General features: G+C 51.0%; 1 protein-coding gene across 1 annotated transcript; it reads left to right on the top strand.

The window, feature by feature from the left end:
• The first annotated feature begins 197 nt into the window (after positions 1-197).
• Snx20 (sorting nexin 20) lies at positions 198-13,124 on the top strand. The gene is made up of 5 exons (XM_075976827.1): positions 198-458; positions 3,517-3,656; positions 7,505-7,646; positions 9,141-9,292; positions 10,673-13,124. The coding sequence occupies exons 3-5, from the start codon at positions 7,517-7,519 to the stop codon at positions 11,339-11,341; spliced, it is 951 nt and encodes a 316-aa protein (XP_075832942.1). The 5' UTR covers positions 198-458; positions 3,517-3,656; positions 7,505-7,516; the 3' UTR covers positions 11,342-13,124.
• The last annotated feature ends 12,034 nt before the right edge of the window (positions 13,125-25,158 follow it).

The raw sequence follows: 25,158 nt of genomic DNA, 5'->3' as shown, positions 1-25,158 counted from the left end.
CAGCAATTTATTTATTCATTTTCTATTTTTGAGGCATCGGGGAGAGTACCTGCACATAAAAAGGACTGGCTTAATCTCCCTGGCACCCAGAGAGGCATGATGGTTGACCCTGAGCTGGAGCCACAGCCCAGTTCCTTTTCTGCATTTCCTCACCATTCACTTGCTTGCTCGTGAGCCCTGTCACACAGCAGTGACCCACTGAGCAGCCAGTAAGTACAGCGCTATGCTGAGTGCCGGCTGGGGGCAGCCCACCAACATGTTCACGGCTCCCTGATGGTGTGGTATTTGAGACAGTAAGTCCACAGCTATGCCAACAGTGGTAGATGGCATGAGGTCAAGAGCAGGCTGCCCACAGGAGCGACAGGAAGACAGACGGGAAGCTACAAGCCAGGGGAAGGAAAAGCCCACATGGAAAGAACCTAAAGAAGGGTATTTCCAGAAAGGAAACTCCTGGATAGGTGAGTCTTTGCACCTCCACCATGCTCCAGCTTGGCTCTGCTAAGAGGAGCAAGGAATGCTGGGAATGAACATAGCAGTGCCGCTGGGAAGGGAGGAGGGTGGATAGAGTCTGGATTGGTTCTGAATGTGGTGGGACATTACCAAAAGGTCAGAGCAGAGGAGACACCCTCTGACTTTGGCATCTGACTCCTAGATGCCAGAATCTCCCCTTCTTGACTCCATAGTGCCCCTTTTTCCTCATCTGGCCCTGGTATTGCCACAAGGAATGCCTGCTGTTCTGTCCTGGACCACCACAATCGTCTCTTACAGACTGAATATGTCTCAGACTTTGGTATTAAAATTCTAACACCTAATCTGATGGCCCTGAGAAGTGGAGCCTTAGGAGGTGACCATGTCATGGGGTGAAGACCTGGGACTATGTCCCTTAAGAAGGAGACCCCTGAGAACTCTCTAGCCCTCTGCTGAATATGAGTGGTCACAACAAAAAGATAGCCATCCACAAACCAGGAAACAGGCTCTCACCAGACACTGAATCTGCCATCGCCAGGATCTTGAACTTTCCCAGGCCCCAGAGCTGTAGGACACACATTTGTTGGTTAAACCACATAGCATAGGGCCTTCTGTTAGAGCAGTCCAAGTGGACAAGACATAGCCCTTGTCTGTCTCTCCCCTCCCACACCAGGCTCCGGGCTGCAGGGAACAATCAACACCCAGCAAGTGACAAAGTCTTCTGGTCACACCCACCCAGTTGTGTTCCTCCAATAGAACCTCCATGTCAGGTGGTTTCCAAAAAATGGGCTCCCGGCTCCAAAAGAGGAAGCAGAGACTGTCGCACTAGTCCCCTGTGGCTGCTAACTGCTACGATGAGCTCATAGGGTGTGGAGAAGGATGCAGAGCCTGCTGAGGCATCTCACAGATTTCAAGCCTGGGCAGAGATTGGGCAAGAAACTGGACAGCTGCATGGAGGGAAGAGGAGGGGCAACCCCATGTCTCCTTGCCACACTGGGCCTTCTTCCAGGCAATGTGAGGCAGAGGCAAATGAGACATGGCCCTTGCCGCCAGGACTAGCAAAGCAGAGACACAACGTGCACGGTAGTTCTCTAGAGCCCATGCCAGGAACAAATTCTAATGGATATGGGTGTTCTTGCTATGATGGTGATGGCAGTGCAGAGAGACAGGGTTCGGTGGCACTTTCACAAGCAAACCGACAGGTAAGGAGGTGCAGTAAGAGCCCCGAGAAGAAAGGCAAACTGAAGATTCCAGCGTGGCATTGATTGCCAGCCCTCACAGGCTCAGCACGACACCATCGCATGCTCAGCACATCCTGACTCATCTGAAGCTTCCTGAGGGCCTACGGGGCTGAAGCGGATGCAAATAAGGGCGAAACCTCCGTGACTGTGGAAAGCAAGATTGATCTAGTCGAGCACGGCTGACGATGTCTATTTATCACACGATCCATTAAGTGCAACTGCGAGCCTCAGGAGGGAGAGGGTATTAAGAAGCACGCGTACCCAAAGGAACATGAACGGTCTCTCTCCGGCCATTAAAGTAATTCAATAAAAGACAGACAATGGACTTAGAGAGGAGACAGGTGGGAAACATGCCCGTGAAGAGACGTCCAAAAGATTAATCTCTGGGAGACACAGTGTAAGCTATGAGGTGACATCATTGACACCACTGTAGTATGGCTACAAGAAGTACTAACCGTGTCAAGGATGGAGAAGGTGCAGCCTGGCCTATTAGCAACTGGGAAGGTGCAAGATGACTACCCCCGGCAGTGGCCTGGCCCAGTCCTGTCGAGACCCTCTTCCCCAAAGACCCCAAGAGTACCCTCGGACAGTCACATAGATTTGGTTAAACGCCTAAGAATGGAGCTAACGCAGTAATTATGGCGATACTCTAGAAACCGTGAAAATGGGCATCACAGCTCCAGAAAGGAAAAATAGTGACATGCTCAAATAAGGTGACAATGGAGCAAGAGGAAACTATAAAACTCAGGAACAAACACACACACACACACACACACACACACCATTTTACTCCTACACACGTGAATACTGAAGGAAAGAAACAAGACATCAAAGAGCTCAAGCAGTGTTCATGGACCGATGCATATAAAATTCAAAGGGAAGTAAAATGAGACTCAAGAGTCACAGACCTATTCCTAGGGTCAAGTTTATGAAGACAGAGGGACAGAAGGGCCACAGCCGCTTGTGCCCAGGAGAGAAGAGCTTGGCTAGAATGACACTAGACAAAAAGGTTCTAATTCTCGCCCTCCTCTAGCCTCTTGCTCCTAAGGCCACACACACTGGTGGTCATAAGTGACATCCCTATGCTAAAGTCTTTCTGTCAACTAATCATGGACACAGCTTAACTCCAAATGGGAGCACGGAGGCCATTGTATGTCCTTCCATGTCAGACTCTGGCTCTGCATTCTACCAATCCAGTGTTCCAGACTTCAGTCCTCTGGTCTGTCAATACAACATGAGGGTCCCCGTTGTGCCTAGCTCATAGCTAGGACGATAACTACTAAAAGGATGTGTTTCCAAATCCTTGTGTTAGACTGTGAACCCCAACACCACGGGTTTGGGAGGTGGAGCCTTCTGAGAGTGACTTCATGAGGGCAGTCTTCATAAAAGGTTCATGCCGTAACAGTGAAACTGGGGTATATAAAGTAGGCTCCCTCTTGCCTGTCCTTCTGCCATGTCATGTCACGGGCAGCAGGAGAGCCCCACCAGGCACTGCCACTGTGCTCTTCCATGTCCAGAACTATGAGCTAAATAAAATGTTTGTGTGTAATTTTTTCCAGTCTGTGGTCTTTAGTCATTGCCACGGAAAAGAACTAAGATGAAGGACTGTGGGATTGACGCTCCACATGCCAGAGATGGTTCAGGTGTCTGAAGGCTGCTAGGAAGTGAGGTCAAACTGCACTCCTGTGGGTGGCCTATCTGAGGTACTGCAAACACCCGTCTATGGGGTTCCGTGAACATCTTTCAGCAGCCAATAAGCTGGGGCCTCTGAGGCAGATCGCTCAGCCTATTTCCTGTTTTCAAACAGAGAACTCAGCAGCAGACACTCAACCATCTCGTCTCCTCTCGTCTCGTCAGACCTTAGTCTCGCCGGGCCTTAGAACAGAGATCGGAGTGGGGCATGTGACTCTCCTGGAACCCTGGACCCACAGAGCCTGAAGATCCCAGGTCAGTCAGTGTTTGACCCCAAGCTCAGCTGGCTTCTGACCACTGAGACTCTGACCTCATTGAGACATCCTCTGGGAACTTGCTGGGGACAGAGCGGGAGGGATGGAGGCTGGTGAGAGCCTCTACAGTAGGGCTTTCCTTAGAAACCTGGGGGCAAACTGGACATACCCCCTTCAACCTCTAGTCCTGGTTCCTTTTGAAATGCCAGGCACCATTCCTGTTCTGGGGAACAGGTCTAGACTTGTGTTTCTCAAAGACTAGAACTAATGACCCTGAAACAGAGTACAGAATCCAGAGCCCACCCCAAGGCTGTCTGGGTGTTGTGAGGTTGACAGCCTGCCTGTTTTTTTAGAGCCCTGAGCACTTCCTCTCCCCGACCCCAGTGGGGATTCTGATGCACACCCACGTTTGAGAGCTCTTCCCTTCTAGCAATGGACTTCATAAGGAGGCACCAGGGGTCCCATGGCGCTCACCCTTCTCTGCAGGCAGGTGGGGATACCGCAGATGACACTCCAAGGAAGACCTGGGAAACCTGCCCAAGAAAGAAAGGGGCATAAAATAAAACTCAACTGCCACTCCTGGCATTTCCTTCCTTCTTCTCTTTGCTTCTCAATTCTTCTTTCTTGCGGGGAATAGCAAGGGCTTTTAGCACATTCTATTAGATGCTCGTCCCCTCTTCAACCCCCAAGAAAGGTGGCCTGTGTACCCCAGGAGCACTGAAGAGGCAGGAGCCTTAAAAGCAGGTAGCAAGGCACCAAGAAGATGGGAAGAATGATTGTCATGCACAGGAGCTGGGGTGGGGAAGAAGGCATATTTCTGAGGTCTTCCAAGGCCTCAAATCGAGAAAACAGATCTGGAAAGACCTGGACCACTAAGGCCAGCTGCACACGCACCCATTCACTGACCACTAAGGCCAGCTCCACACACCCCCCATTCACTGACCACTAAGGCCAGCTGCACACACACACCCCTATTCACTGACCACTAAGGCCAACTGCACACACACACCCCCATTCACTGACCACTAAGGCCAGCTGCGCACACACACCCCCATTCACTGACCACTAAGGCCAGCTGCACACGCCCCCATTCACTGACCACTAAGGCCAGCTGCACACACACACCCCCATTCACTGACCACTAAGGCCAACTGCACACGCCCCTATTCACTTCACAGACAAAATGATAGAGAAAGGCGCAGAGTGGCCACAGAACACACTAAGTCCCCATTCGATAAGTCAGGTGTGGTGACCACACCTGCAGTCCCAGCACTTGGGGGGCAGAGGCAGGAAGATTATGAGTTCCAGGCAGTCTGGGCTAAATAGTGTGGCACTGTCTCCAGAAACTTCCACTACAAATGACAGCATGTGGACCACCTATAGCTAGCACTTAGCACAGTGCTTTTCAACCCGTGGGTCACAGACTCTGCATATCAGGTGTTTACTTTATGATTAGTAACAGTAGAAAATTACAGATAAGAAGTGGCAATGAAATAATTTTATGGTGGTGTCCCCACAATATGAGAAACTATATTAAGGGGTCAGAGCATTAGGAAGGTTGAGAACCGCTGACTTAGCAGAACAAGAGGGACCCATCTCATCACCATGTCCTAACAGTGGGACAAGGCTGTCTTTCCTTCCCAGAGGGAAATGGGAAAATGGAAAACAGAAGGTAGTGAATAACTTGCCCCAGGGCCTTAGTCAGTCGGGATGGAGGCCATCTCCTGACTCCTCCATAGGGCTGAGAGTTTGGCAAGGCACACAGTCTGTTGAGTACACAAGCATTTACAGCCCTGGGTCAGTTAGGCCCCTGCTCTGTGCCTCAGTTTGCCCACCTATAAATGTCAGGCCTGATGGAGGGTCCTTGAAGGCACTTATTAGATCACTGCTTAGAAAACAGCTCAGGGTTCCTTCCATGTCCTATCAAGAATAGCCCCCTGAGGCATAGACTCAAGCCCAGCTAGCCTCCCATAGGCCAGGCCAAGAGTCCTGGAGAGGTGATGTCATCATTACACCCCCGCCTTGAATTCCTGTACTATGGTGGTTAATCTTGCCAACTTAGCTGGATTTACCATCCCCTGGGAGCCAAGAGAAGTGCACCTCTAGGTGTGTCTGTGGGGTGTTTCCACAGATGACTAAGTAAGGGGGAAGGACCCACACTTGAATGTGGGTAGCACTATCCCAAAGACTAGGAGGAAAAGAGGAAAGTGTGGTTCAGTGAGGTGGCTTAGCAGGTAAAGGTGTTTGCTGCTAAGACTGATGACTTGAACTCAAGCCCCATGACCCATGTGGTAGGAGAGAACCCACCCTTGCAAGCTGTCATATGACCTCCATACTCTTCGTGTGCGTGTGTGAGCACACACGTGTATGTACTCACATGCATGCACATGTACACACACAGGTACACACATACATACATGTTTTAACAAGAAGTGGGGAAAGCCTCTATTAATGTAGGCATAGTCTCCCCCTTTCCCTTTCTCTCCCCTTCCTCCCTCCTCTCTGCTTCCTGGACACCAGGAGGTGAGCGGCTGTGTTCTGCCCATGCCCTCCCCGCTATGAGGAGCTGGAATCTGAAACTGAGCATAGGAAGCCCTTCCTCTGTCAGTTGTTCATCTCAGGCGTTGTCAGTGATGAGAAGAAAATCTACATGTGCCTAAAAGGGTACCCGGCCATCTGTGCATCTGAGAGGAGGCTTTTATGACTCTTCTAATTTGCAGCTAGCTATCTGTCAAAAGCGTACACTTCTAGAGCCGTTTCATTACTATTGCTCACGCACCTAACGCACATCAGATCCTAGTAACAGAAAGGACTGTGCCGTCCCTGGTGTGTGAAGGATGCTGAGTCTAAGCTCTATGGGGTAGACCTAGCTTGACCCTCAGCCCAGCCTGTGAAGGTGGGTTCTGATACTGTACCCATTTTATAAGACACCGGGGCACAGGGCAGCTAGGTGGCTGACAGCTGCCAAGTCACCCATCCGTATGTGCACACACTGGACACTAGAAGCCTGCCGGCCTGCTGTCTACCTCCTGTCCACTTGGGTAAGAGCAAAGATCATGTCGTCAGCCAACTTGGGCTTCTGTCCCAGCCCTGCATCTCAGAGCCTCGGCACAAAATGAAAACATAAACAGTCCCTGTAGAGGAGGGAAGTGAGATTGAGACCGTGAAGACAAATTCACAGTGTGTCTGTGGTGGCAGTTCCATCTTGCTTCTTCGTACACTCACCAACCACAGACTTTGGGTTAGACCTGTTTCCGTATCTGTTATTAGGCAGGAGTAGCAAAGTTTTGTGGGTGTTCTATTAAAAAGGAAGGGTGAGCAGGCGGTGGTGGTATACACCTTTAATCCCAGCACTCAGGAGGCAGAGGAAAGCAGATCTCTGTGAGCTGTAGGCTAGCCTGGGCTATGCAGAGAAACCCTGTCTCAAAAAAAAAAGTAAGTCTGAAGAACCAGTTGAGATGAACTAGGCATATTGAATATTTGCTTTAAAGTAGATACACAGGGTGCACTGTAATATAAAACTGGGTGGTGGGACATTTATCTAGACTAGCCAGCATCTTTCTCTCAGGTAATTTCCAAAGTTACTGCTGTCACTTGACATGACTCCATGTGGAATCCAAAGCAACTGTACACTCCATGGATCACAACCCCAGCTCAGGGTCTGTCTGTCCATCAGAGGGGAAGGCTAGGTTTGATCTGGCTGGGTGGGCAGCAGAGAATCAAGCACAGTGATCACTGATATTCCTCCATGCCTGTCAGCACAGATCACAACCAGAATCCCAAGCACCCCAGGATCTTGCAGGAGCCCCAACACGAGTTGGCTCTCACAACTCTCTTTTATACCTCTAGAAACCTTGGAGCATGGCAAATCTCGAGCATCCTGGGAGCCCTGGCTGGACAGGACCCATACACCAGTGCACACCAACAGCCAGACAAGACGTACTGCCCTCCGGCCCAGACCTGCCACGTTCAGGACCAGAAGAACACTTAGGTAAACTTGAGATCTTGGGGTTCAGTGCCAGGGGGCAGAAGTTAGTTCAAAGACATCTGAAGCTCTTCAGTGACTGCACCAAGAAGCTGGGTAACTGTCTTAACTGGGGTCACCCCTGAGAAGCCCCAAGACAAGGATTTGGTGCAGGCTCCTGATGTCGGAGGCAGAGCGGGGACTGGAAACAAGAGCAGCATCCTCTGTAGGGGGTGGATGATCCCATGACTGAGTGGGTGCCTGGGACTCAGTCTGGATGAGGGTCCATGGGAAGGTGTAAGGAACATAACTAAGTTGTGCATCCAAGGGACAAAGAAGTCAGTGATTGTCCACCATCCCTTCCTGCAAACGCTGGCCCAAGCATGTTGCTGTGGTCCTAGAGAGGCCCCAGGATTCTAAGTTGAGAGGCTTCCCAGAACAGTGGCTGCCAATGGGTCCTAGCCTGGCACTGACGATACCTGCAATAGTGCCATCTCCTGGACCAATCTCTCTTTACACCCATTCAAGATGGATCTGCAGAAGCTTGACAGGTGTCGGGCTTGGAAAGTAAAACTGATCACCCTCTTAGCCTTCAAGCTCAGTCTCCATTAGTGAAAAATAATTAGAAACGTCACAAAGAAGCTACTGGAACAAAAGAGGAGGCACTTACTCCAGTATGGAGGGGAGATAGTGACACGCGAGTCACGTGACACAAGATAAGGATTTCCCAGCCTGCACCTCTTGCAATAACTGCACAATTATTTATGCGATAGTGTTGGAAGAAACTACGCAGATTCTCAAAAGGGTATGGGGCTCAAGTGAGGCTTAAGAAACACTGTCAAAAGCTGGACAGTGGTGGTACACACCTTTAATCCCAGCACTTCGTAGGTAAAGGCTTAGAGATCGCTGTGAGTTGGAGCCTAGCCTGGTCTACAGAGTTCCAGGATAGTCAGAGTTACACAGAAAAATCTGTCTTGAAACAATAATAAAAAATACAAAACACTATTGGTCTCCAGGCAAGGAAACAGGAGAACTGGTTTCAAAGCAGAGAGTGGCAGGTGTACCCTGAAAGTGTTGTTAGTCTAGTAAGTCCCTCCCCGCCCCACAGTTGAGGCTGAAATATGACCCCCTCAGGGCTTCCTCACCACACTGATGTGCACTCATGGGTTCCATGGCTCCCTGGAGTCGATGCTGTAGGGAATACAGAAGCAAACATGAACACGTCCTTGTTTACCAGGGCACGTGGTTACAGAATGGTCCATCAGCGGGCTGGAAGTGGGTGGTGCAACTCTCCCACAGTGCACTTCCTAACAAGAAGCAGTCGAGTGCTACATTATTTGAGGTCAGCACACTACATGATTGACAGGGGCCTGGCTGATGCCCCAGCAGTGAGGGTGAGAGGAAGGGTAGGCCCTTCCAGAACTCTGACAGCCCAAGCCAAGCGGACCCAGTCATCTTCCCCCAGCCCCCGCCTAGAGAGCACTGCCTACTGCAGATTCCTTAACCGCACTGTCCTTCCAGAAACCCAGGACGGTCCTAGCTCCAACTCCAGCATGACCACCAGGGAGCTACAGGAACACTGGCAGAAGGAGAAGAGCCGCTGGCGACACGTCAAGCTGCTCTTTGAGATTGCTTCAGCCCGCATCGAGGAGAGGAGAGTCTCCAAGTTTGTGGTAAGCAGAACGTAGATGTGAGGAAGCCCCTGTCAGTCACCTCCCGCATGCTCCCAGGGAGGTCTCGGGAGACTTCAACTTTCCAGCCAGGACGTGACACACTAACTCACTGTCTTCCGAGAAATGGAGGTTTCATGCATGGCTCCGCATGCAGGGTCCCACGAAGATTAGAGATGTGTGATCACGTGACTGACCCCGTGATGTCAGGTGTCAGTTAGCTGTAGCCCTTCACTGATTCTGTGCTATCATCCAAACTACGTGCTTGGTTTTTATTCAAATGGCTTAAAAAAATATAACTACATTTCAGTAAAAGATCGGTTTCCCACAACACGAAGGAAAACCAATTGCAAAAGCAAACACAAAAGAAAGCTGAACTCTTATTAAATTCTAGCTGCTGGTCGTGGTTGTGGGAAGCGCTGGGAGATCAGCATGTTCTAGAAGATAGAAGAGTCACACCAACCTCAGTAATTCCCACCTCTCCGGGAGCAGGCCGCCCCGTCCCTCCTTCTCACTGGGTCCAGCACAGTTGCAATAGCCACCAGTGCGTGCCGGGCACAGCTCTCCCTCCTATCAGTGAGTTCCCTCACTGGTTTAATCCCCATGGAGAAAACAGAGACTATTCCTATACTCAAGTTAGCGAAGGGGAAGCTCAAAGAGGTTAAATTACCAAAGACTAATGTGGCTAAATGTATTATACCAGAAACAAATGCCCAGGTGATCCACACAAGCCCTCCCAGTTCCAGCCCACGCTTCCTAATTCAGAACTTTGAGCCCTCATTTTTATGATAAAAAGCCAAGAAGAGACCTCAGATCCAAGACCAAGTTCCTGCGCTCTTTTTCTTCCACGATGCTTCTAAGCACTGTTCATCTAGGACCAACATTTGCCATGCAACCTTTACTGATAGCGAATACAGCATGGGGGGGGGGGGGTGTACGAGTCTCCAAGTATGTTACATGCATACACAAAATAGCAGAGGGCCCGCCAGATGGCTCAGCCAGTAAAAGCACTTGCTGCCCAGCTTGACCACCCAGAAAGACAAGGTGGAAGGTGAGAACCAATTCCCACAAGTTGTCCTTATACACACACATGCACACGCACACAGCGTGTGCACTCGGAGTGTCCCGAGGCTAGCCTCTCCGTATGTGTACATACACACAAACTGGGTGCATTAGGGGTGTCCCGTTGCACATGTACATAGCATGTGCATTCAGAGTGTCCCAAGACTACACACACACTGCATGCATTGGGGGTGTCCCGAGGCTACACACACACACACACACACACACACATATTGCGTGCATTGGGGGTGTCCCAAGACTACACACACACACTGAGTGCATTGGGGGTGTCCCGTGCCTAGCCTCTCCCTCTGCCTGCAGATGTATCAGGTCGTAGTCGTCCAGACAGGGAGCTTCGACAGCGACATGGCGGTGGTGGAGCGGCGCTACTCGGACTTCGAGAGGCTGCACAAGGCCCTCCTGAAGCGCTTCGGGCCGGAGCTGGAGGACGTTGCCTTCCCGCGGAAGCGCCTGACGGGGAACCTGTCGGCCGAGACCATCTGCGAGCGCCGCCTGGAGCTGCGCGACTACCTGCGGCTGCTGTACGCCGTGCGCGCCGTGCGCCGCTCGCGCGAGTTCGTCGACTTCCTGACGCGGCCCGAGCTGCGCGAGGCCTTCGGCTGCCTGCGCGCCGGCCAGTACGCACGCTCGCTCGACCTGCTGGGACGCGTGCTGCCGCTGCAGGAGAAGCTGACGGCGCACTGCCCGACCGCCGCGGTGCCCGCGCTCTGCGCCACGCTCGTCTGCCTGCGCGACCTGGAGCGGCCGGCCGAGGCCTTCGCGGTGGGCGAGCGCGCGCTGCAGCGCCTGCGGGCCCGCGAGAGCCACCGCTACTACGCGCCGCTGCTGGACGCCATGGTGCGCTTGGCCTACGCGCTGGGCAAAGACTTCGCGTCGCTGCAGGGCAGGCTGGATGACAGCCAGCTCCGGAGTCCCACGCACAGGGGCTTCACCCTGAAGGAGCTCACGGTGCGAGAGTATCTGTCCTGAGCCGGCCTGGCTGGTGCCCTGGCATCCAGACTGCGGACAAAGACCTGGGTCACTATCGCTGGCTGGCTGCTTGGGGCTATCGCGGGTGGGTTTTGCTGGACAACTTTAGACAAGAACCTCTTTACTATGTCTGCTAAGCAGAGGGGCTCCTGAGATCCCTGGAAGAGTCATCTTGTGCCCCTTGGGTGCAAGGTTCTTTGAACCCTGAGCCCACAGGCTTAGCTGTCAAAACTTTGCAAGTACTGTGGGCCTTACCATCTGGGGATGGGATGAACTGCCTTCCGCAGAGAATGAGTTCAAGGCCAGCTTAGGCAATTTGGTGAGACTGTCTCAAAATACAGAGTTCTGAGGATGTAGCTCAATACCCGAATGCTTGCCGAACATATGAGACTCCTTCGTTTCAATCCCCAATACTACAATAAAAGAAAAAAAAGCACTCGGTTTTTTTGTAAGCAGCCAGGGAAGAAGTTTGCATGACGACCTCGGACCTCATGGGACTAACGAGCTGAGCTCATGGAACCGTCTGGCTTGAAGCCTTAACCAGCTGCTGCATTCAGAGTGAATGAGCCAAGAGACCAAGGCACCACACCGATGTAGGAAGAGTTAGTTCTTCCAAGATAGGATTCACAAAACTGCACCCAAATCTTGTTCAATATGGACGTCTTATGGCAACTACCGCAATGGGCCCGTGCAGGCCTTTAGAATGAAGCAGAGAGAAAGTCTTCCTTCAAACACTTTTTCCAGGAAGACACTGCAAGTGGAAATACTGGACTTTGGGGAAATTAAAGTACTCAGTGGCAAAATAAAAGCTGTGTCTGTTTGTCCTGGTGATTCTGTAAGCTATTTCTTCAAGTCTAAAATGTACTCAATAAAACACAACAGAGAAAACAGTGCCCAACAGGAAATTCTAGGGGAAAAATAGCTGAATAACCAAAGAACCAACCGGATTCTCATTGTAAGGCTCAACCAATGTTGAGCCAAACTTCTGCCATGGTTTGAATGCCCCCCCCCCCCTGTGAACTCTAACTGTGAAATAGTAAGAGGGTAGAAATTGATGTGGTGGCGCATGCCTGTAATCCCACCACTCAGGAGGCTGAGGCAGGAGGATTGTGTATTCCAGGGCAGCCTGGGAGATGTAGTAAATTCCACCTTGGCTTGGGCTATTAAGTTCCAGGCCAGCCGGGCGTGCATGTCTAAAGAAGGGGTTGGAAACGTATCCAAATATGGCGTCTGGAGGTGGCAGTTTTGGAAAGTAATTGATACTAGACCGGAGCATAAGGACAGGCCTCTGCAATCGCACGGGTGACCTCATCAAAGGTGCCTGCCTGTTCTGTCTGTCCTTGTGATTCCCCACGCAGCCTTGGGACTCTGCAGAGTCCCACCACTTAGAAGTCCCTTATCAGAAGCAGCCCTCTTGACTTTGGACCTCCAGAACAAAGAGCTGAAGAAGCCTCTGTTCTTTATGAATTCTGCAGTCTATGGTACCTGGCTGCTGAACAGAAAATGGACCAAGACTCCTATGCGTTCCACCCTGTGACTAAGGACAATGGTGATGTGGCCAAGGTGGAAAACATCTGGAAATCTGGACTCCAACTAGCACTCACCCACACCCGGGGCTGATTAATCACAGTTTGGGCTAACATAGCTTAAGCAGAGAGGCTGGGCTTCAGTGCTCTCTGATGGACATATCCTTGGCATTGTAAGGGAAAGAAAAGGAATCTTATTGAAAAAGAGAAGAGTGTTCGGCACTAAAATGTGCGTCTCCAGACTGTGAACGGGCCGTGTGTTGGGAGCGAGTGTGAGTAACTGTGTGTGGATGTGAGAGTGTAGAGTGGCTGTGTGGATGTGAGAGTGTAGAGGAACATCACGTGGGAACACTGGGAGTAGCTACAGCATCATGTAACAGGGTCTCCCTCAGTGCACCTGAAGAAGGACCAGTCGTCCTACACAGCGTGCAGGCAAGGACTTGTGCTGTTGGCCTGAGAGAGGCCAAAGCAGCTGCAGGATCTCCGCACACCTCTCCCTGACGGTGCTGTACGCTGCTCTCCTGTTGCGTGGTGAACTTGTCATCTGGAGAAATTTGAATAACATCTGTTGCACCTGGAGCTTCAGCGACAGAACAAAGTTTGGTGCCGCCTGAGTTCTGTTGGGTGAAGCATGCATCTACTGAGCTTGCGTGCAGCACACAGGGGAGGTGTTGTTTATAGGGTGTGTGCATGTGTGACCCCCAAAGCACTGGCACCACAGAAGGCCTTGCTCTAGCAGAGATGCTGACTTCCCCATGGCTGCACAGATGGAATCCCCCTTCACTTAACCTCTCACGGTCTGTAAGAATTACATACAGCTGGGAGGGAGGCCTAGGGAGGAGTGGCTGGAACCCCGGGTGAGCATCTCTACACCCTTCCTACCCCTCATTCTACGAGGGGAGGCCCACAGGCAGCTCGAGAGGGGCTGTCGCTATGGTCACCGCTGCTCTGATGGCCGTGAGAATGGCCTTTCTGCTCGGAGGACAGTGATCTGCAGCACATGCCTGGGTCTCCCAACAGCCTTCTCCTCGGCCACTGTAGTGTCTGCTGCTCACACACTCTGTGTTCGGCCATGATGATAGTTCAAAGGCCTATGATAACTGCCACACTGGCCACCCCTCCCAGCACTTGGAGTCAGAGACCTCTGTTTCCTGCACTCCTGGAAGAGGCCCTCGAGTTTGTAGGCGACCCCTCCAGGGAGCTTCCCCTTGGCCTACTCTTGCCATGACCCTGTGACCCCATGGAATGCTCCACTTCCCTGTTTCCAAGACCACCTCCCACCACAGTGACCTAGTCCTTGCTCCACAGAACATTGAGAATAGTGGCAACCAGGACTAGGTCTCCCTTTCCCAAACTGGCTCCCAAGGAGGAACACAGTGTGCCTGCCCTTGGCGCTCAAGGAGGGACACAGCAGCATGTGAGGAGAGCGGTTTGCTCTGCCACACCCTCTCCACCACGGCATCCTTACCACAGCCCAGAAGTAGAACCGGAATGCCATAGGCCGGCAGTGCCAGGAGAGAGACCCACCATACAACACCCATGGACACGGGGCCCAATGGGATGCCCACCCTCACCCAAAGAGACACACAGACCCTGGCCTCTGAAACCCGGAGCCCAAACCAGTTTTTCCTTCCTTAATTTGTTTCTCTCGGGTGTTCACAAGTGAGACAGTCACAGTGGCAGCACGAGGCTCACAGCCATGCCCATGAGCTTGCTCTGGATGTTAGCCCCAAAGCCTGGGGACTAGGCTCCCATGTTAGCCGTCTAGGTAGAGACAGGCAACCCCATTATACTCTGAGTCCATGGATGGCTATGTGACAGGCTTCTCTCCTCATACTGCCAGCCCAACCCTGTCCAGGCCACACTCTCCTACCACTTACAGCTGAGGAACAAGCACCCTGGGGTGTTAAAGTGACTTTCCCAGGGTCACATGACTCCTATTCAGTAGAGCAGGAAGAGAAACTTAGGCTGTGTGACCCCCACATCCTCACCTCCATCACTGGAGGATGGAGGGTGGCTGCCCCGGGATCCCTCACCCAGAGAGCTCTTTGAGGCCGTGCCACCCCTCTGTTTACAGATGTGGAAAGTGCGCAGGGGCACTGTAAGATGTCTGGACCAGACCTGGGCTGCCCACCGCATGGCGAAATGCTCCCAGGGGTAAGGCAGATGGAGGAATCCTCGTTTCAGATTCTAGATGCCCTTGGTGGTCACCTAGCTGGACTTGGGGGGCTCAGGGTCAAGGACGCCTAGCTTCCAGGCTGCAGGGGGTAGAGGGTCTGCTCAGCTGTGCTCCCCACCCCTCATGAGGTTCCTGTGCCTCTCTGCTTTGGAGCTCCTAGGGCTGGTTTCCCCTGCTAACCCAGAATGTCCCAAAGGCCCATCTGTCCCTGCTGGAAATGACCTGGACAAAAGCTGGGCTGCACGGATGGTCACTCTCAGCCTTTCCTCTTGGGTCCTGTTAGGCCACTGTAGGTTTTAATGTGCTTTTTTCTTTTAGCGGTCTGTTTTAATTTTGCAAATCTATTTGCAAAATGTAACTATAACTCCAAGTGGAAAGTCAGAATCCCTTGCCCTCATTAGAAGGTGACTCTAACAATAAACATGGTGACACCTGCCGCCCTCAATGTGACGAACAGGCCTTGCCCGAGGCAGGTGGCAGGCCTCCGCTGCTAAGTCCCATCTGTGCTGATGGACTCTGGGGACCGGCGAGCACTGCTCAATGGAGAAGAGTGTCCACCGTGTGGTCCCCTCCTGCCAGCGCTGTCCTAAGCCATCTGCGTCTGACCCACATAAACCCAAGTCACCTGTCTGGTCCAAGCAAGCCATAGACTTCATCACCTACTGTTCATTCCTGAGCACTGGTCTCAGCCCTGTTTACTGTCTCCAAAGGCTTGTGTCCGCTCTGACTTTGATTGCATGACCTTGAGCAGCAAAGTCGTGTTAGGAGCTGGTATTCAAGCTTTAGTGCCCGACTTCAAGCTAATTCCAGATAACAGCACCCATTCTTGGAGGAAGTGATCCGAGCTGGCCAAAGCCTGACCCTGCAGTGTGTCCTCTGAAGGAGATCGTGGTGCAGCTAGCCTTGCTGAGAGGAAAAACAATGAGACGAAACGCCCTCTGCCCCAGGGACCAGCCTCCATCAGACTCACACGGGCCATCTTGCCTGCCATGTACCTGTGCATGTCTTCTCAGAACAGGGAAAGTCAAGGCACTTTTATGTCTTGGAGCCGCTGGGAGCAGAATGACAAGCTGGAGGCTGGGACGTGCTTATGCCAGCATGACAAGCACTCAGAGCAAACAGAAGCTCTGACAGCATGGCGTCCTGTCGGGTCCGACGTCCCAACAGATAACTACTTTTCCCTAACTGGACCAACACGGAGGCGCAGGAAATAATGAGACACGGTTCACACAGCAATATCGGAAGGGCATCTCAGGCTTCATTCATTCCTGAAGATCACCTGCGTTTATTATACAAACACCTTTTATTCCCCCAGATAAACCAAGGTGGAAACTCATTAATATTCTCTTTCCGGGGACGAGGGAGTACCTTCACACCTGCAACTCAGTCACCAGCTTGGAATCCACACCTCTTCCCAGGCGATCTACATAATAACAAAGAGAAGGAGCGGTCCATCCTGAGCCTTTTGTTAGGTGGCTACAGGTGTCTGGCCGGATAGCAGCTGCCCTTGGAAACTAAGCAAGGCCAGAGAACCTAGTTGCAAATATCTCGTATGAAACGTGGGCCTGCAGTGTCCCTCAGCCAGATGGCTGGAGAAGAGTTCTCAGAGGAAGCGTTGCGTCTCCGAGGGTGCAAAAGAGCCAGCATGGAGCCCAAGTGAGGGAAAGCCGAATGTCAATGTCAGGCCAGAACCTGACATCAGGTACCAGCAGATAGAAAGACATTGCTAGCAGCCGGCTCAGTGAAAGTCAATGAGCTGAGGAGCTTGTTCTTGGTGCGTGTGGAGCCTTTCATGAGTTCCACACACAAAACCCCAAGTTAACCTGACACGAAAAGAACCTACTGTCTGACGATCCCAGAAGTGGACTGGCTGCCGGCCAAACTGGATCCAATCTCACCACGCATGCACGCACACATGGACATAAACATGCACACACACACACACACACATACAGACAAACACACAACAGACGCTGACACATACAGAGACACACACAGGCACACAGACACACGTATGCACATAGACAGGCACATGCGCATGTGTGCACTTGCGCACACACACACTTGTATACCACTCTGTTCTGCTTCCTCTGCTTTGCTTTCTTGCTCAGTGACAAGAGGACAGACAACCCTCCAAGGTCACATGCTCTTTTCTTGGCAGCTCCAGATAACTCTCTCTTGCAGGCTTCTTGTGTGGTCTTCGCACACAGGATCTGTGGAAAGCACACACCTGTCCCTTCCCGAGGGACCCCGAGGGGACACCTCAGACACACAGTGTACAACCACAGCTAGCATGGGCATCCACCTGGGCAGGCTTGAGCAGAGAGTTCTCCAAGCATGCTGTTTTGTGATCGACTTTGTAGAACACAATTGTGCTTAACTCGCCTTTGTCTGCAGTGTAGAACACCCTCATGCTCTGGTTCTCATGGTTTCCTACATGCTGATGTAGCTGCCACAGTTTGCCATGTTTACTATGGTTCATATTCCTTTAGTAGACTGGGGCACCCTCCCATCGCTCTCTCACAGCGGTATTTCTGAGTTTCTAAACACTTCTCTAGAATTTAGACATTGCCTTTTATTTTACGTTGACCAAAGTTTCTGTTTATGAAGCATTCACGCTTGCAATGTTTTTATTTCTTCTCAGAAAGGCAGTGCTAATACTCTTCCACCTGGTAAACGTGAGAACTCTCTATTCCTGTATCTACTACAGCACTGTCAAGCTAGCCTTAAGTTCAAACTAGGTTCCTTTCCTGGGACTCTCCCTTAGGGAGATCACAGACTTGATCCGGCCAGTCACAAGATGGTCAGCAGAGGGCGCGCAACACCCAGCACTCGGCGCTGAACGAGCCCAAGCTAAAAACCAGCATTTCTCCAGGAAAACGCAACTTGGCAAAGCTTTCAGAAGAGACAAAAAAAGGTTGCTGCGCTGCCTCCGTCACTATCACCCGAGTTTTTTGGGGTTCCCCAGGGGAATTCCATTTGTGATTAGGACTTCAGAACTCTTTCAGTTCTCCATCTTCCCCCTCCCACAAGGGGAACCTGAATCTTCCTACAGAAAGGCAGTTACAGGATGTTTTCCTGGAGGCCTAATGCCCAATTGCCTGTTCAACCACCCCTCCCCCATTCCTATGTCAGAAAACCCTTTCCTGATTCTACACAACCAGGAGTCAGCTCATGCCCACTCCAAGATGAAGGACTGGGTGCAGGCTCCTCCTCCCATGTACTCCTCCCACCAGTGGCTCTGCCTTGGGGAAAGGAAAGAGTTTGTGCTCCCAGGAAGGTACACCTGACTTCTCAGGGCCCACTCCAGACACTGTCCCCTCCACTCAGAAATGGAAAGAGGGCCTGAGATCAGCAGGGCGGGAGAGCTGCCCTGCCCGCCACCAGCTGCAACACTCTGCACCTCCCCTGGGCAACACAATAGAGCCAATCCTGTCGGCAGAGGGGTGGGTGAGCCAGCCCCAAAGTTGTGAGCATGGGAGAGCTGTCCCCAATTACTTATCTGTCATGTGGAGTCATGGGTAGGGTGAGATGCCATCCCCAACACTCCCATCAATGCCTGAAGCAGATGGGAGAGCTGGCCCTGTCCAGCTGCAACCCCCGGGTGAGCAGACCCTGCACCTCGCTTGGGCAGCACAATAGAGCCAACCCCATTGGCAGAAGTGTGGGTGAGCCAGCACCGATATTGTGACCATGGAAGAGCTCACCTGTTGTGTGGTGGCATGAACGTGAATGAAACAGAAGTGTGTGTGAGAGAAAGAGAGACAGAGAAAGAGAAAGTGTGTGTGTGTGTGTGTGTGTGTGTGTGTGTGTGTGTGTGTGTGTGTGTGTCCTGCCCATCAATACCTGAGGCAGGTGGGACAGCTGGCCCTGAGGTTATAAGATTGGGAGAGCTAGCTCCGCCCCTCATCTGCTGCCACTCTCGGGAGCGCAGACCCTATGTATGCCTGGGTATCACAGTAGAGCTGGCCCTGAAGGTGTAGGTTTGGGAGATCTGACCCTGAGGACATGAAAGCGGGAGAACTGGCCCCGCCTCTTACTCATCTCTGCACTGCAAAGGCGAGAGAGAGCTCACCTGACGGTGAGGACAAGGGAGAGCTGACCAACCCTGCAACTGCCCCAGCCCAGAACCTGAGTTATGGGTTGTCCCACTCCAATATCCACCCCATCTGTGATCTGCGGGAGTATGGGAAGGGACTGGTCTTACAGACCCAAAGCTGCAAGATCTCCACAACACAGAGCAACATCAGGATAACCAAGAGGAGTTCCAGTGAGGGCCCAGCATCAATAGCGTAGCAGAAACCAGAGGCCTGAAACAGACCAATGACTCTGCAATGAACACTTGTTAGTAAAGACATCTGGACAAAGGGTTCACTATGTGACTCACTGTGTCACGCTATAGCTTCCACGATGAGAGATCACCCCCCTTTTTTTTCTTCTCTTAAATTTATGGGGCTGCAAGGGTAGAGGGTGGATATGCAGAAACAGGAAATGAATGGGATGGACACGCATGATTTAAAAGACACAAAGAATAAATAAAAAAGAAGTTAAAGAAAAAGAAATGGGAAGCCAGGCTATGGTGGTGCACACCTTTAATCCCAGCACTTGGGAGGCAGAGGTAAGCAAATCTCTGTGAGTTTGAGGCCAGTCTGGTCTACAGAGTGAGTTTCAGGACAGCCAGGACTGTTACACAGAGAAACCCTGTCTCAAAATACAGAGGAAAAAAAACAGAGAGAGAAGGATTTGGGGGAGGGGTCCTTCCTCACTGGTTAGGCAACTTTTAAAGATGCACCTAGACCTTTCCCTGTAAGGATGAACACAATGTGTGGCAAGGACCAAAATCCTACCGGAGGGGCAGACAGTAAGGAAAGTCCAAGGGACTCTCCAGGAGACCAACGGGAACTGTCTAGCATTACAGTCTCCAGCCATGTCCCCCTGGAGAGCACCCAGATGTCCATTCAGAGCCAACAGCCAAGTAAAGGGCACCCTATCTGTCACCGATATATTTCACAGCCATGCAGATAGACATCTTGATAAAATACAACTGGCAGGTCTCACATCTCTAGACACACAGTCTTTGTCACCCCCAGGGCAGGAACTCAAGAGGGCAAGTGAAGCTTTCTGAGAAGCAAACTACTCTGTGAGACCCAGCTGCAGGGGGCTGTACAGAGGTAAACAATGGAGCCAGCGGCAACCCCAAGGAACAGGGTACAGGGACAAAGTTCTGTAAAGAGATTTATCCAAAGGCATTGAATTCATGAGCTTATGGTGGCTAAGATGTCCCACAGCCTCTGCAGCAAAGCGAAGGCCTGGAAACAGGACACATTCAAGGCAGGGAAAGATAGGTGCACTGCTCAGCAGTCAGGCAGAGGGAGACCAGTCCAGTCTTCTCTGCCCTTTGCTGTTAGTCTCTAGCAGGATTGGATAATGCCACCGCCTTCTTCCCATAACTCACAAAGCTCTGCTGTTTCTTCTAAGATGACCCTCAGAGACACAGATTAGCTAGCTATCTGGGCACACCATGTCTTGAGCAAGTAGACCTATAAAGTCAGCCACCGCAAATTCTAAGGAGAAATGAGAAAAGCCTAACATTTGAAGTCCAGGTGATGGTTTTCTGTTCTGGGGAGTGAGGTGCTTCTCAAGAAGACATGGTATGTGTGTGTGGGGGGGGTCCCAGATAATCTGCTGAAGGGATGTTCTGCCTCTTAGTCTTAGGAGATCTGTCCAAGGAGTATCTTTGAAGTAACAGTTTGCCAAGATGTGCTTTTGGGTTTTGTGCACTTTCCTCCGGGTGTACAGATGGATGCAGAGAATGTGATTTGGTTCAGAAAAGGTTCCCAAGGGCCTTGTGGTCCCCAGCACACCTGGGAGACGGTAGAAGCTTTCATTGGTGGGGCCTAGGCCTGGAGAGATGGCTCAGTGGTTAAGAGTGCCTGCTGATTTTTGCAGAGGACCCAGGTTCAGTTCCCAGCATCGACGAGATATGGCTCACACCCGTCTGTAAGTCAAGTTCTAGGGGACCCGACACCCTCTTCTGGCCAGCCATGGTGTACATACATATGTGCAGGCACATACGCATACATATAAAATAAAAGTAAATGAAACTTAAAATAAAAGGGTGGGGCCTAGGGGAAAGAAATGAGGTCACTGGGGTGTGCCTCTGGAGAGAATACTGGGACTTCAGCCATCCTCTTTCATTTCATCCATGAGGTGAAGGGTTTTGCCACAGTCACCATGATGAACCTCAAAGTACCAGAGGAAATTAACCACGGGCTGAAACCTCCAAAATTATGAGCCAAAATAAATAAATTTTTCCTTTTGTTGTTACTTCGTTTTTTTTTTGTCTATTTTTCCCCTTGAAACATGACCTTGCTGACTCCTAGCCAGTGGTCCCCCTTCCTCCATCTCCTGAGTAATGTGGTTTGTGCTATCATGCCTAACTCCTGCCCTCTTTGTAAGCTGATTGTCTGAAGGATTTCTTACAGAAACGGAACGCTAATGACAGAGGCTTTGGGTACCCTGGTGGTCAGAGCTGGAGTTTGACCCTGAGGCTCCTCTCTGTCTAAGATGTCTCAGGACCAAGATGGTGATGAGGAAGAGGGCTGCCTGGATGAGCATGAAGCCTCTGCCCAGGGACCAATCCAGGCCAGAGTATATGATCGTCACTTTTCTGTTGTGATAAAACACCATGGTCAAAGCAACTTAGAAGAAAGGGTTTATTTGGGCTTAAGGCGGCATTGGGCAAGAGTCCGCCACCATCACGGTAGGGAAGTGTGGCAGCAAGCAGGTGAGTGGAGCAGCCAGCTGAGAGCTAACTGTGGCTTTGGAAACTCCAAAGCTGATTCCCAGTGACACAGTTCCTCCAATAAGGCCACACCTCCTAAGCCTCCTGGAAATAGTGCCAACTGTGGACCGAGTATTCAAATGCCAGAGACTGGAAACATCTCATTCAAATCGCCACAGCATGTGTGACACCCTTTCAGCCACATGCGCTGACCCCTCATTCCCAAGTTCCCTAAGCCAAAGGTGATGTGTTCCCAGCCACAGATTTGTAGGGTTGTTACGAAAGAGCTAATGCACAGCTGTGAACTCTTAGCATTAGAGATCTGTTGGGCTCCCTCAAAGGAGCTGTCAGGAGGAAGAGTGGCCCTCTATTCTTAATCCGTTTTTTATAATTTATTTAACTTTATTTTATGTGCATTGATGTGAAGGTGTCAGATCCACTAGAACTGGAGTTACAGACAGTTGCGGGCTGCCATATAGGTGCTGGGAGTTGAACCCAGGACCTCTGGAAGAGCAACCAGTGCTCTTATGAACCCTCTCTCCAGCCCCTATTCTTATTCTTGAGTGAACTAAAGTTTGCTGAAGATCTGTTGCTGCATCCTTTCTCCAACATGGTGACTCAATACTAATTACAAATGCTCAGCCAATCGCTCAGGCTTGTTACTAGCTAACTCTTACACTTAAATTAACCCATATTTTTTAATCTCTGCTTTGCCATGTGACTTGGTACCTTTTCTCACTACAGCATGTCCATCTTGCTCTCTCTGCATCTTCCAGGAACTTTCTCACTCTGCCCTTCTTCATTCCAGTATCCTCAGTTTGATTGTCTCGCCTAATTTTATCCTGCCTTGCTATAGGCCGATCAGCTTCTTTATTAACCAATGAGAGTAATACACATTCACAGTGTACAGAAGGATTATTCCACAGCACATGAGATTTCCGACTCCCAGCTCAGGGTTCTATTCCCACGAGATGCAGCCTTTCCAGGCTGTCATCCCTGGTGCATCAAAGGCTGTGACTTCTGTCATTACGGAAATCCCTTTGGCTGGAAGCCATCCCTGGTCTGATTAACCAGGGTTGGCAGGTGAGGGACCCACTCTCGATATCAGAGCTCAGATAAGCAAGTCTACAGTTACAAAATCATGTTTCCACCCAGGGCCTGCCAGTGACTGTCTTGGCAGCCTCTGCCAGGGGAATCTTCCTGGGCTGCGTGTTAAATGTTCTCTCCTTTTGCTGTGATCAAAGGGGTTGCTTGTTCCCCCTGATAGGTGACAAAAGATGTCAGAGAGACTAATGAGATAACAGGGGCACCACCCCTTTCCTTTTGCCTGGAGGAAAGAGACAGGGACTGGGTAGCATTTAGGACTTGGGGAGTGGTGCGAATGTAAGGGTGGAGGCTGCCACAGATACAGAGAAGGGTATCCCAACCTGGCAGGCTCCAGGAGCTGACATCAGGTGGCTGAGCTACCAGTATCTTGCATCCTCCAGGCAAAGCATCTTAGTGGGTTGTATGGAACGCAGCCTCAAGCACTGTAGATTCTACTGTAGCTCTGAGACTGTGTGTAATTCAGAACCTGCCTGTCATTGCATACTTCTGACCATAATGATTAATTTTGGAGTGAGCATGTGACCTCATCAGAACCAAAGAGAAGTGCTTCTTGCTGATCTTGGCATGATAAGGCAAGATTGGAGCTCCCAGGGAGCTTGTCCAAGAAGAACTAAGGAAACAGAGCCCTAAACGGTGCGAGACAGACAATGAGTTTTGTTGATTTTAGCACCTAGATCAAGCTGCACCTGATTGCTAGTTTCCTCATTTGTTTGTTTGCTTAGGCCATTGTGATTTCTCCTGTTTGCAGTTGTAAAACAACAACAGCCATTTCATGATCTTTTATCACGTGAGCATCCAAGGCGCCACACTCCTACAGCATCTGCATTCTGTAAGTTCCCTAAGAACTTAGCAAATGGTTCCACCCATCGATCTACATTTCCAGAAGTCATCTTCAGCCCCTCTGAGCGTGTCACACACCCACACGGTAGAGCCTGTGTAGCTGGACATGGTGGTACAAGCCTGTATTCCTATCGCAAGGAAGGCTAAAGCAGAAGAATCGCACATTTAGGGCCAGCCTGGACTACATAGTAAGACTTGCCCTCTCTCCCCCAAAGACCATCAAGACAACTCGGAGGGCAAGGGTGTGGTTGAGCAAGCTTGAAAACCCAGGATCCACATGGCAGAAAGAAGTGACCCCAGTAAATTGTCCTCTGACCTCCACAGGGGCTGCGGCTCATGTGCGGTGTGTGTGCACATAAACACACAAATAAATCAAAGTGACTTTCACAAATCTCTGCTGGCAAGGGCATGTCTAGAGAGGGAATCTGAGGCCTGCTCAGGTTGGCGCCACAGGGTAAGCTCCTGGCAGGGGCCACCCCTGTGCAGTTGTTTCAGTCTTGAAGTCTTCCCTTGGAATGAGCCCCGGGGAGTAGACTGGAAGTCCTTGAAGCCCAGTGACTGCTTCTGTCTCTCTTGAATATGACAGTCCAATTTTGCGGGTGCAGATACAGAGGTAGCAGAGACATTTGATGCCCCTACTATTTTAGGCAAGTTTCCCTAGACAAAAAGAACTCAGTATGTGTGTTTGTGTGTATATATGTGTGTGTGTGAGAGAGAAAGGGAGGGACAGAGGCATATCATGTGTGATATTATTTTCATTATTACATATCATATAAACATTAAATTCAATGCATATATACTAAAAGGGACCTCCACTTGGCTTACACGAATAGGGTCTGAGAAGTCCCACAACCGTCTACACACTGGAGAGGATGAAAGCATGCTAGCTGTCTGATCCACAAAGCTGGATTGCTTCCGTAGCCCCAGTCTGGTGGGGAGGATTCCCGGAGAGCAGCTGGCCTTCACTGAGTTCTGACGTCAGCAAAGGATGGCAGCCGCCCGAGCGGTGGTGACAATGTGTGGCTCTCAGGAAAGGGTAAAGTCAGGCAGCACTACATTGTCCCACAGACTTTTCTGTCCACGTGACCTGTGGGAGGGTGACAGCCACTGGAGGTGTGTGTGTGTCGGGAGTTTCTTCAGAAAACCCTTCCTGAGCCTTTCCTCATAGGCCTATCCCGAGGTGTGTCAGGGTTCTATAGCGGCTGTCTCTCCCTGGGGAGGCTGACAACCAGTTAGTAGCTCAGGCTATAAAACTGGGTGCCTCAGCAGTCCCACGCTGGAGTTAGAAACCTGGAAGTTTCTGGAGAGCCACTGGTCCCTACTCCATGGCGGAAACCCGATGTCAGTGACGAAATCAGCAACAGCAATAGCAATGGGGTAA

This window comes from Microtus pennsylvanicus, chromosome 6 (genome assembly GCF_037038515.1).
Source record: "Microtus pennsylvanicus isolate mMicPen1 chromosome 6, mMicPen1.hap1, whole genome shotgun sequence".
NCBI lineage: Eukaryota > Metazoa > Chordata > Mammalia > Rodentia > Cricetidae > Microtus > Microtus pennsylvanicus.
This window is presented reverse-complemented; position numbering and strand designations above follow the sequence as displayed.

Coding starts and splice junctions, on each gene's coding strand:
- Snx20 (XM_075976827.1), top strand. CDS start 7,517: ATGGCAAATCTCGAGCATCCTGGGAGCCCTGGCTGGACAGGACCCATA. Junction 7,647..9,140: donor AGGACCAGAAGAACACTTAG/GTAAACTTGAGA, acceptor CTGTCCTTCCAG/AAACCCAGGACGGTCCTAGC. Junction 9,293..10,672: donor GGAGAGTCTCCAAGTTTGTG/GTAAGCAGAACG, acceptor CTCTGCCTGCAG/ATGTATCAGGTCGTAGTCGT.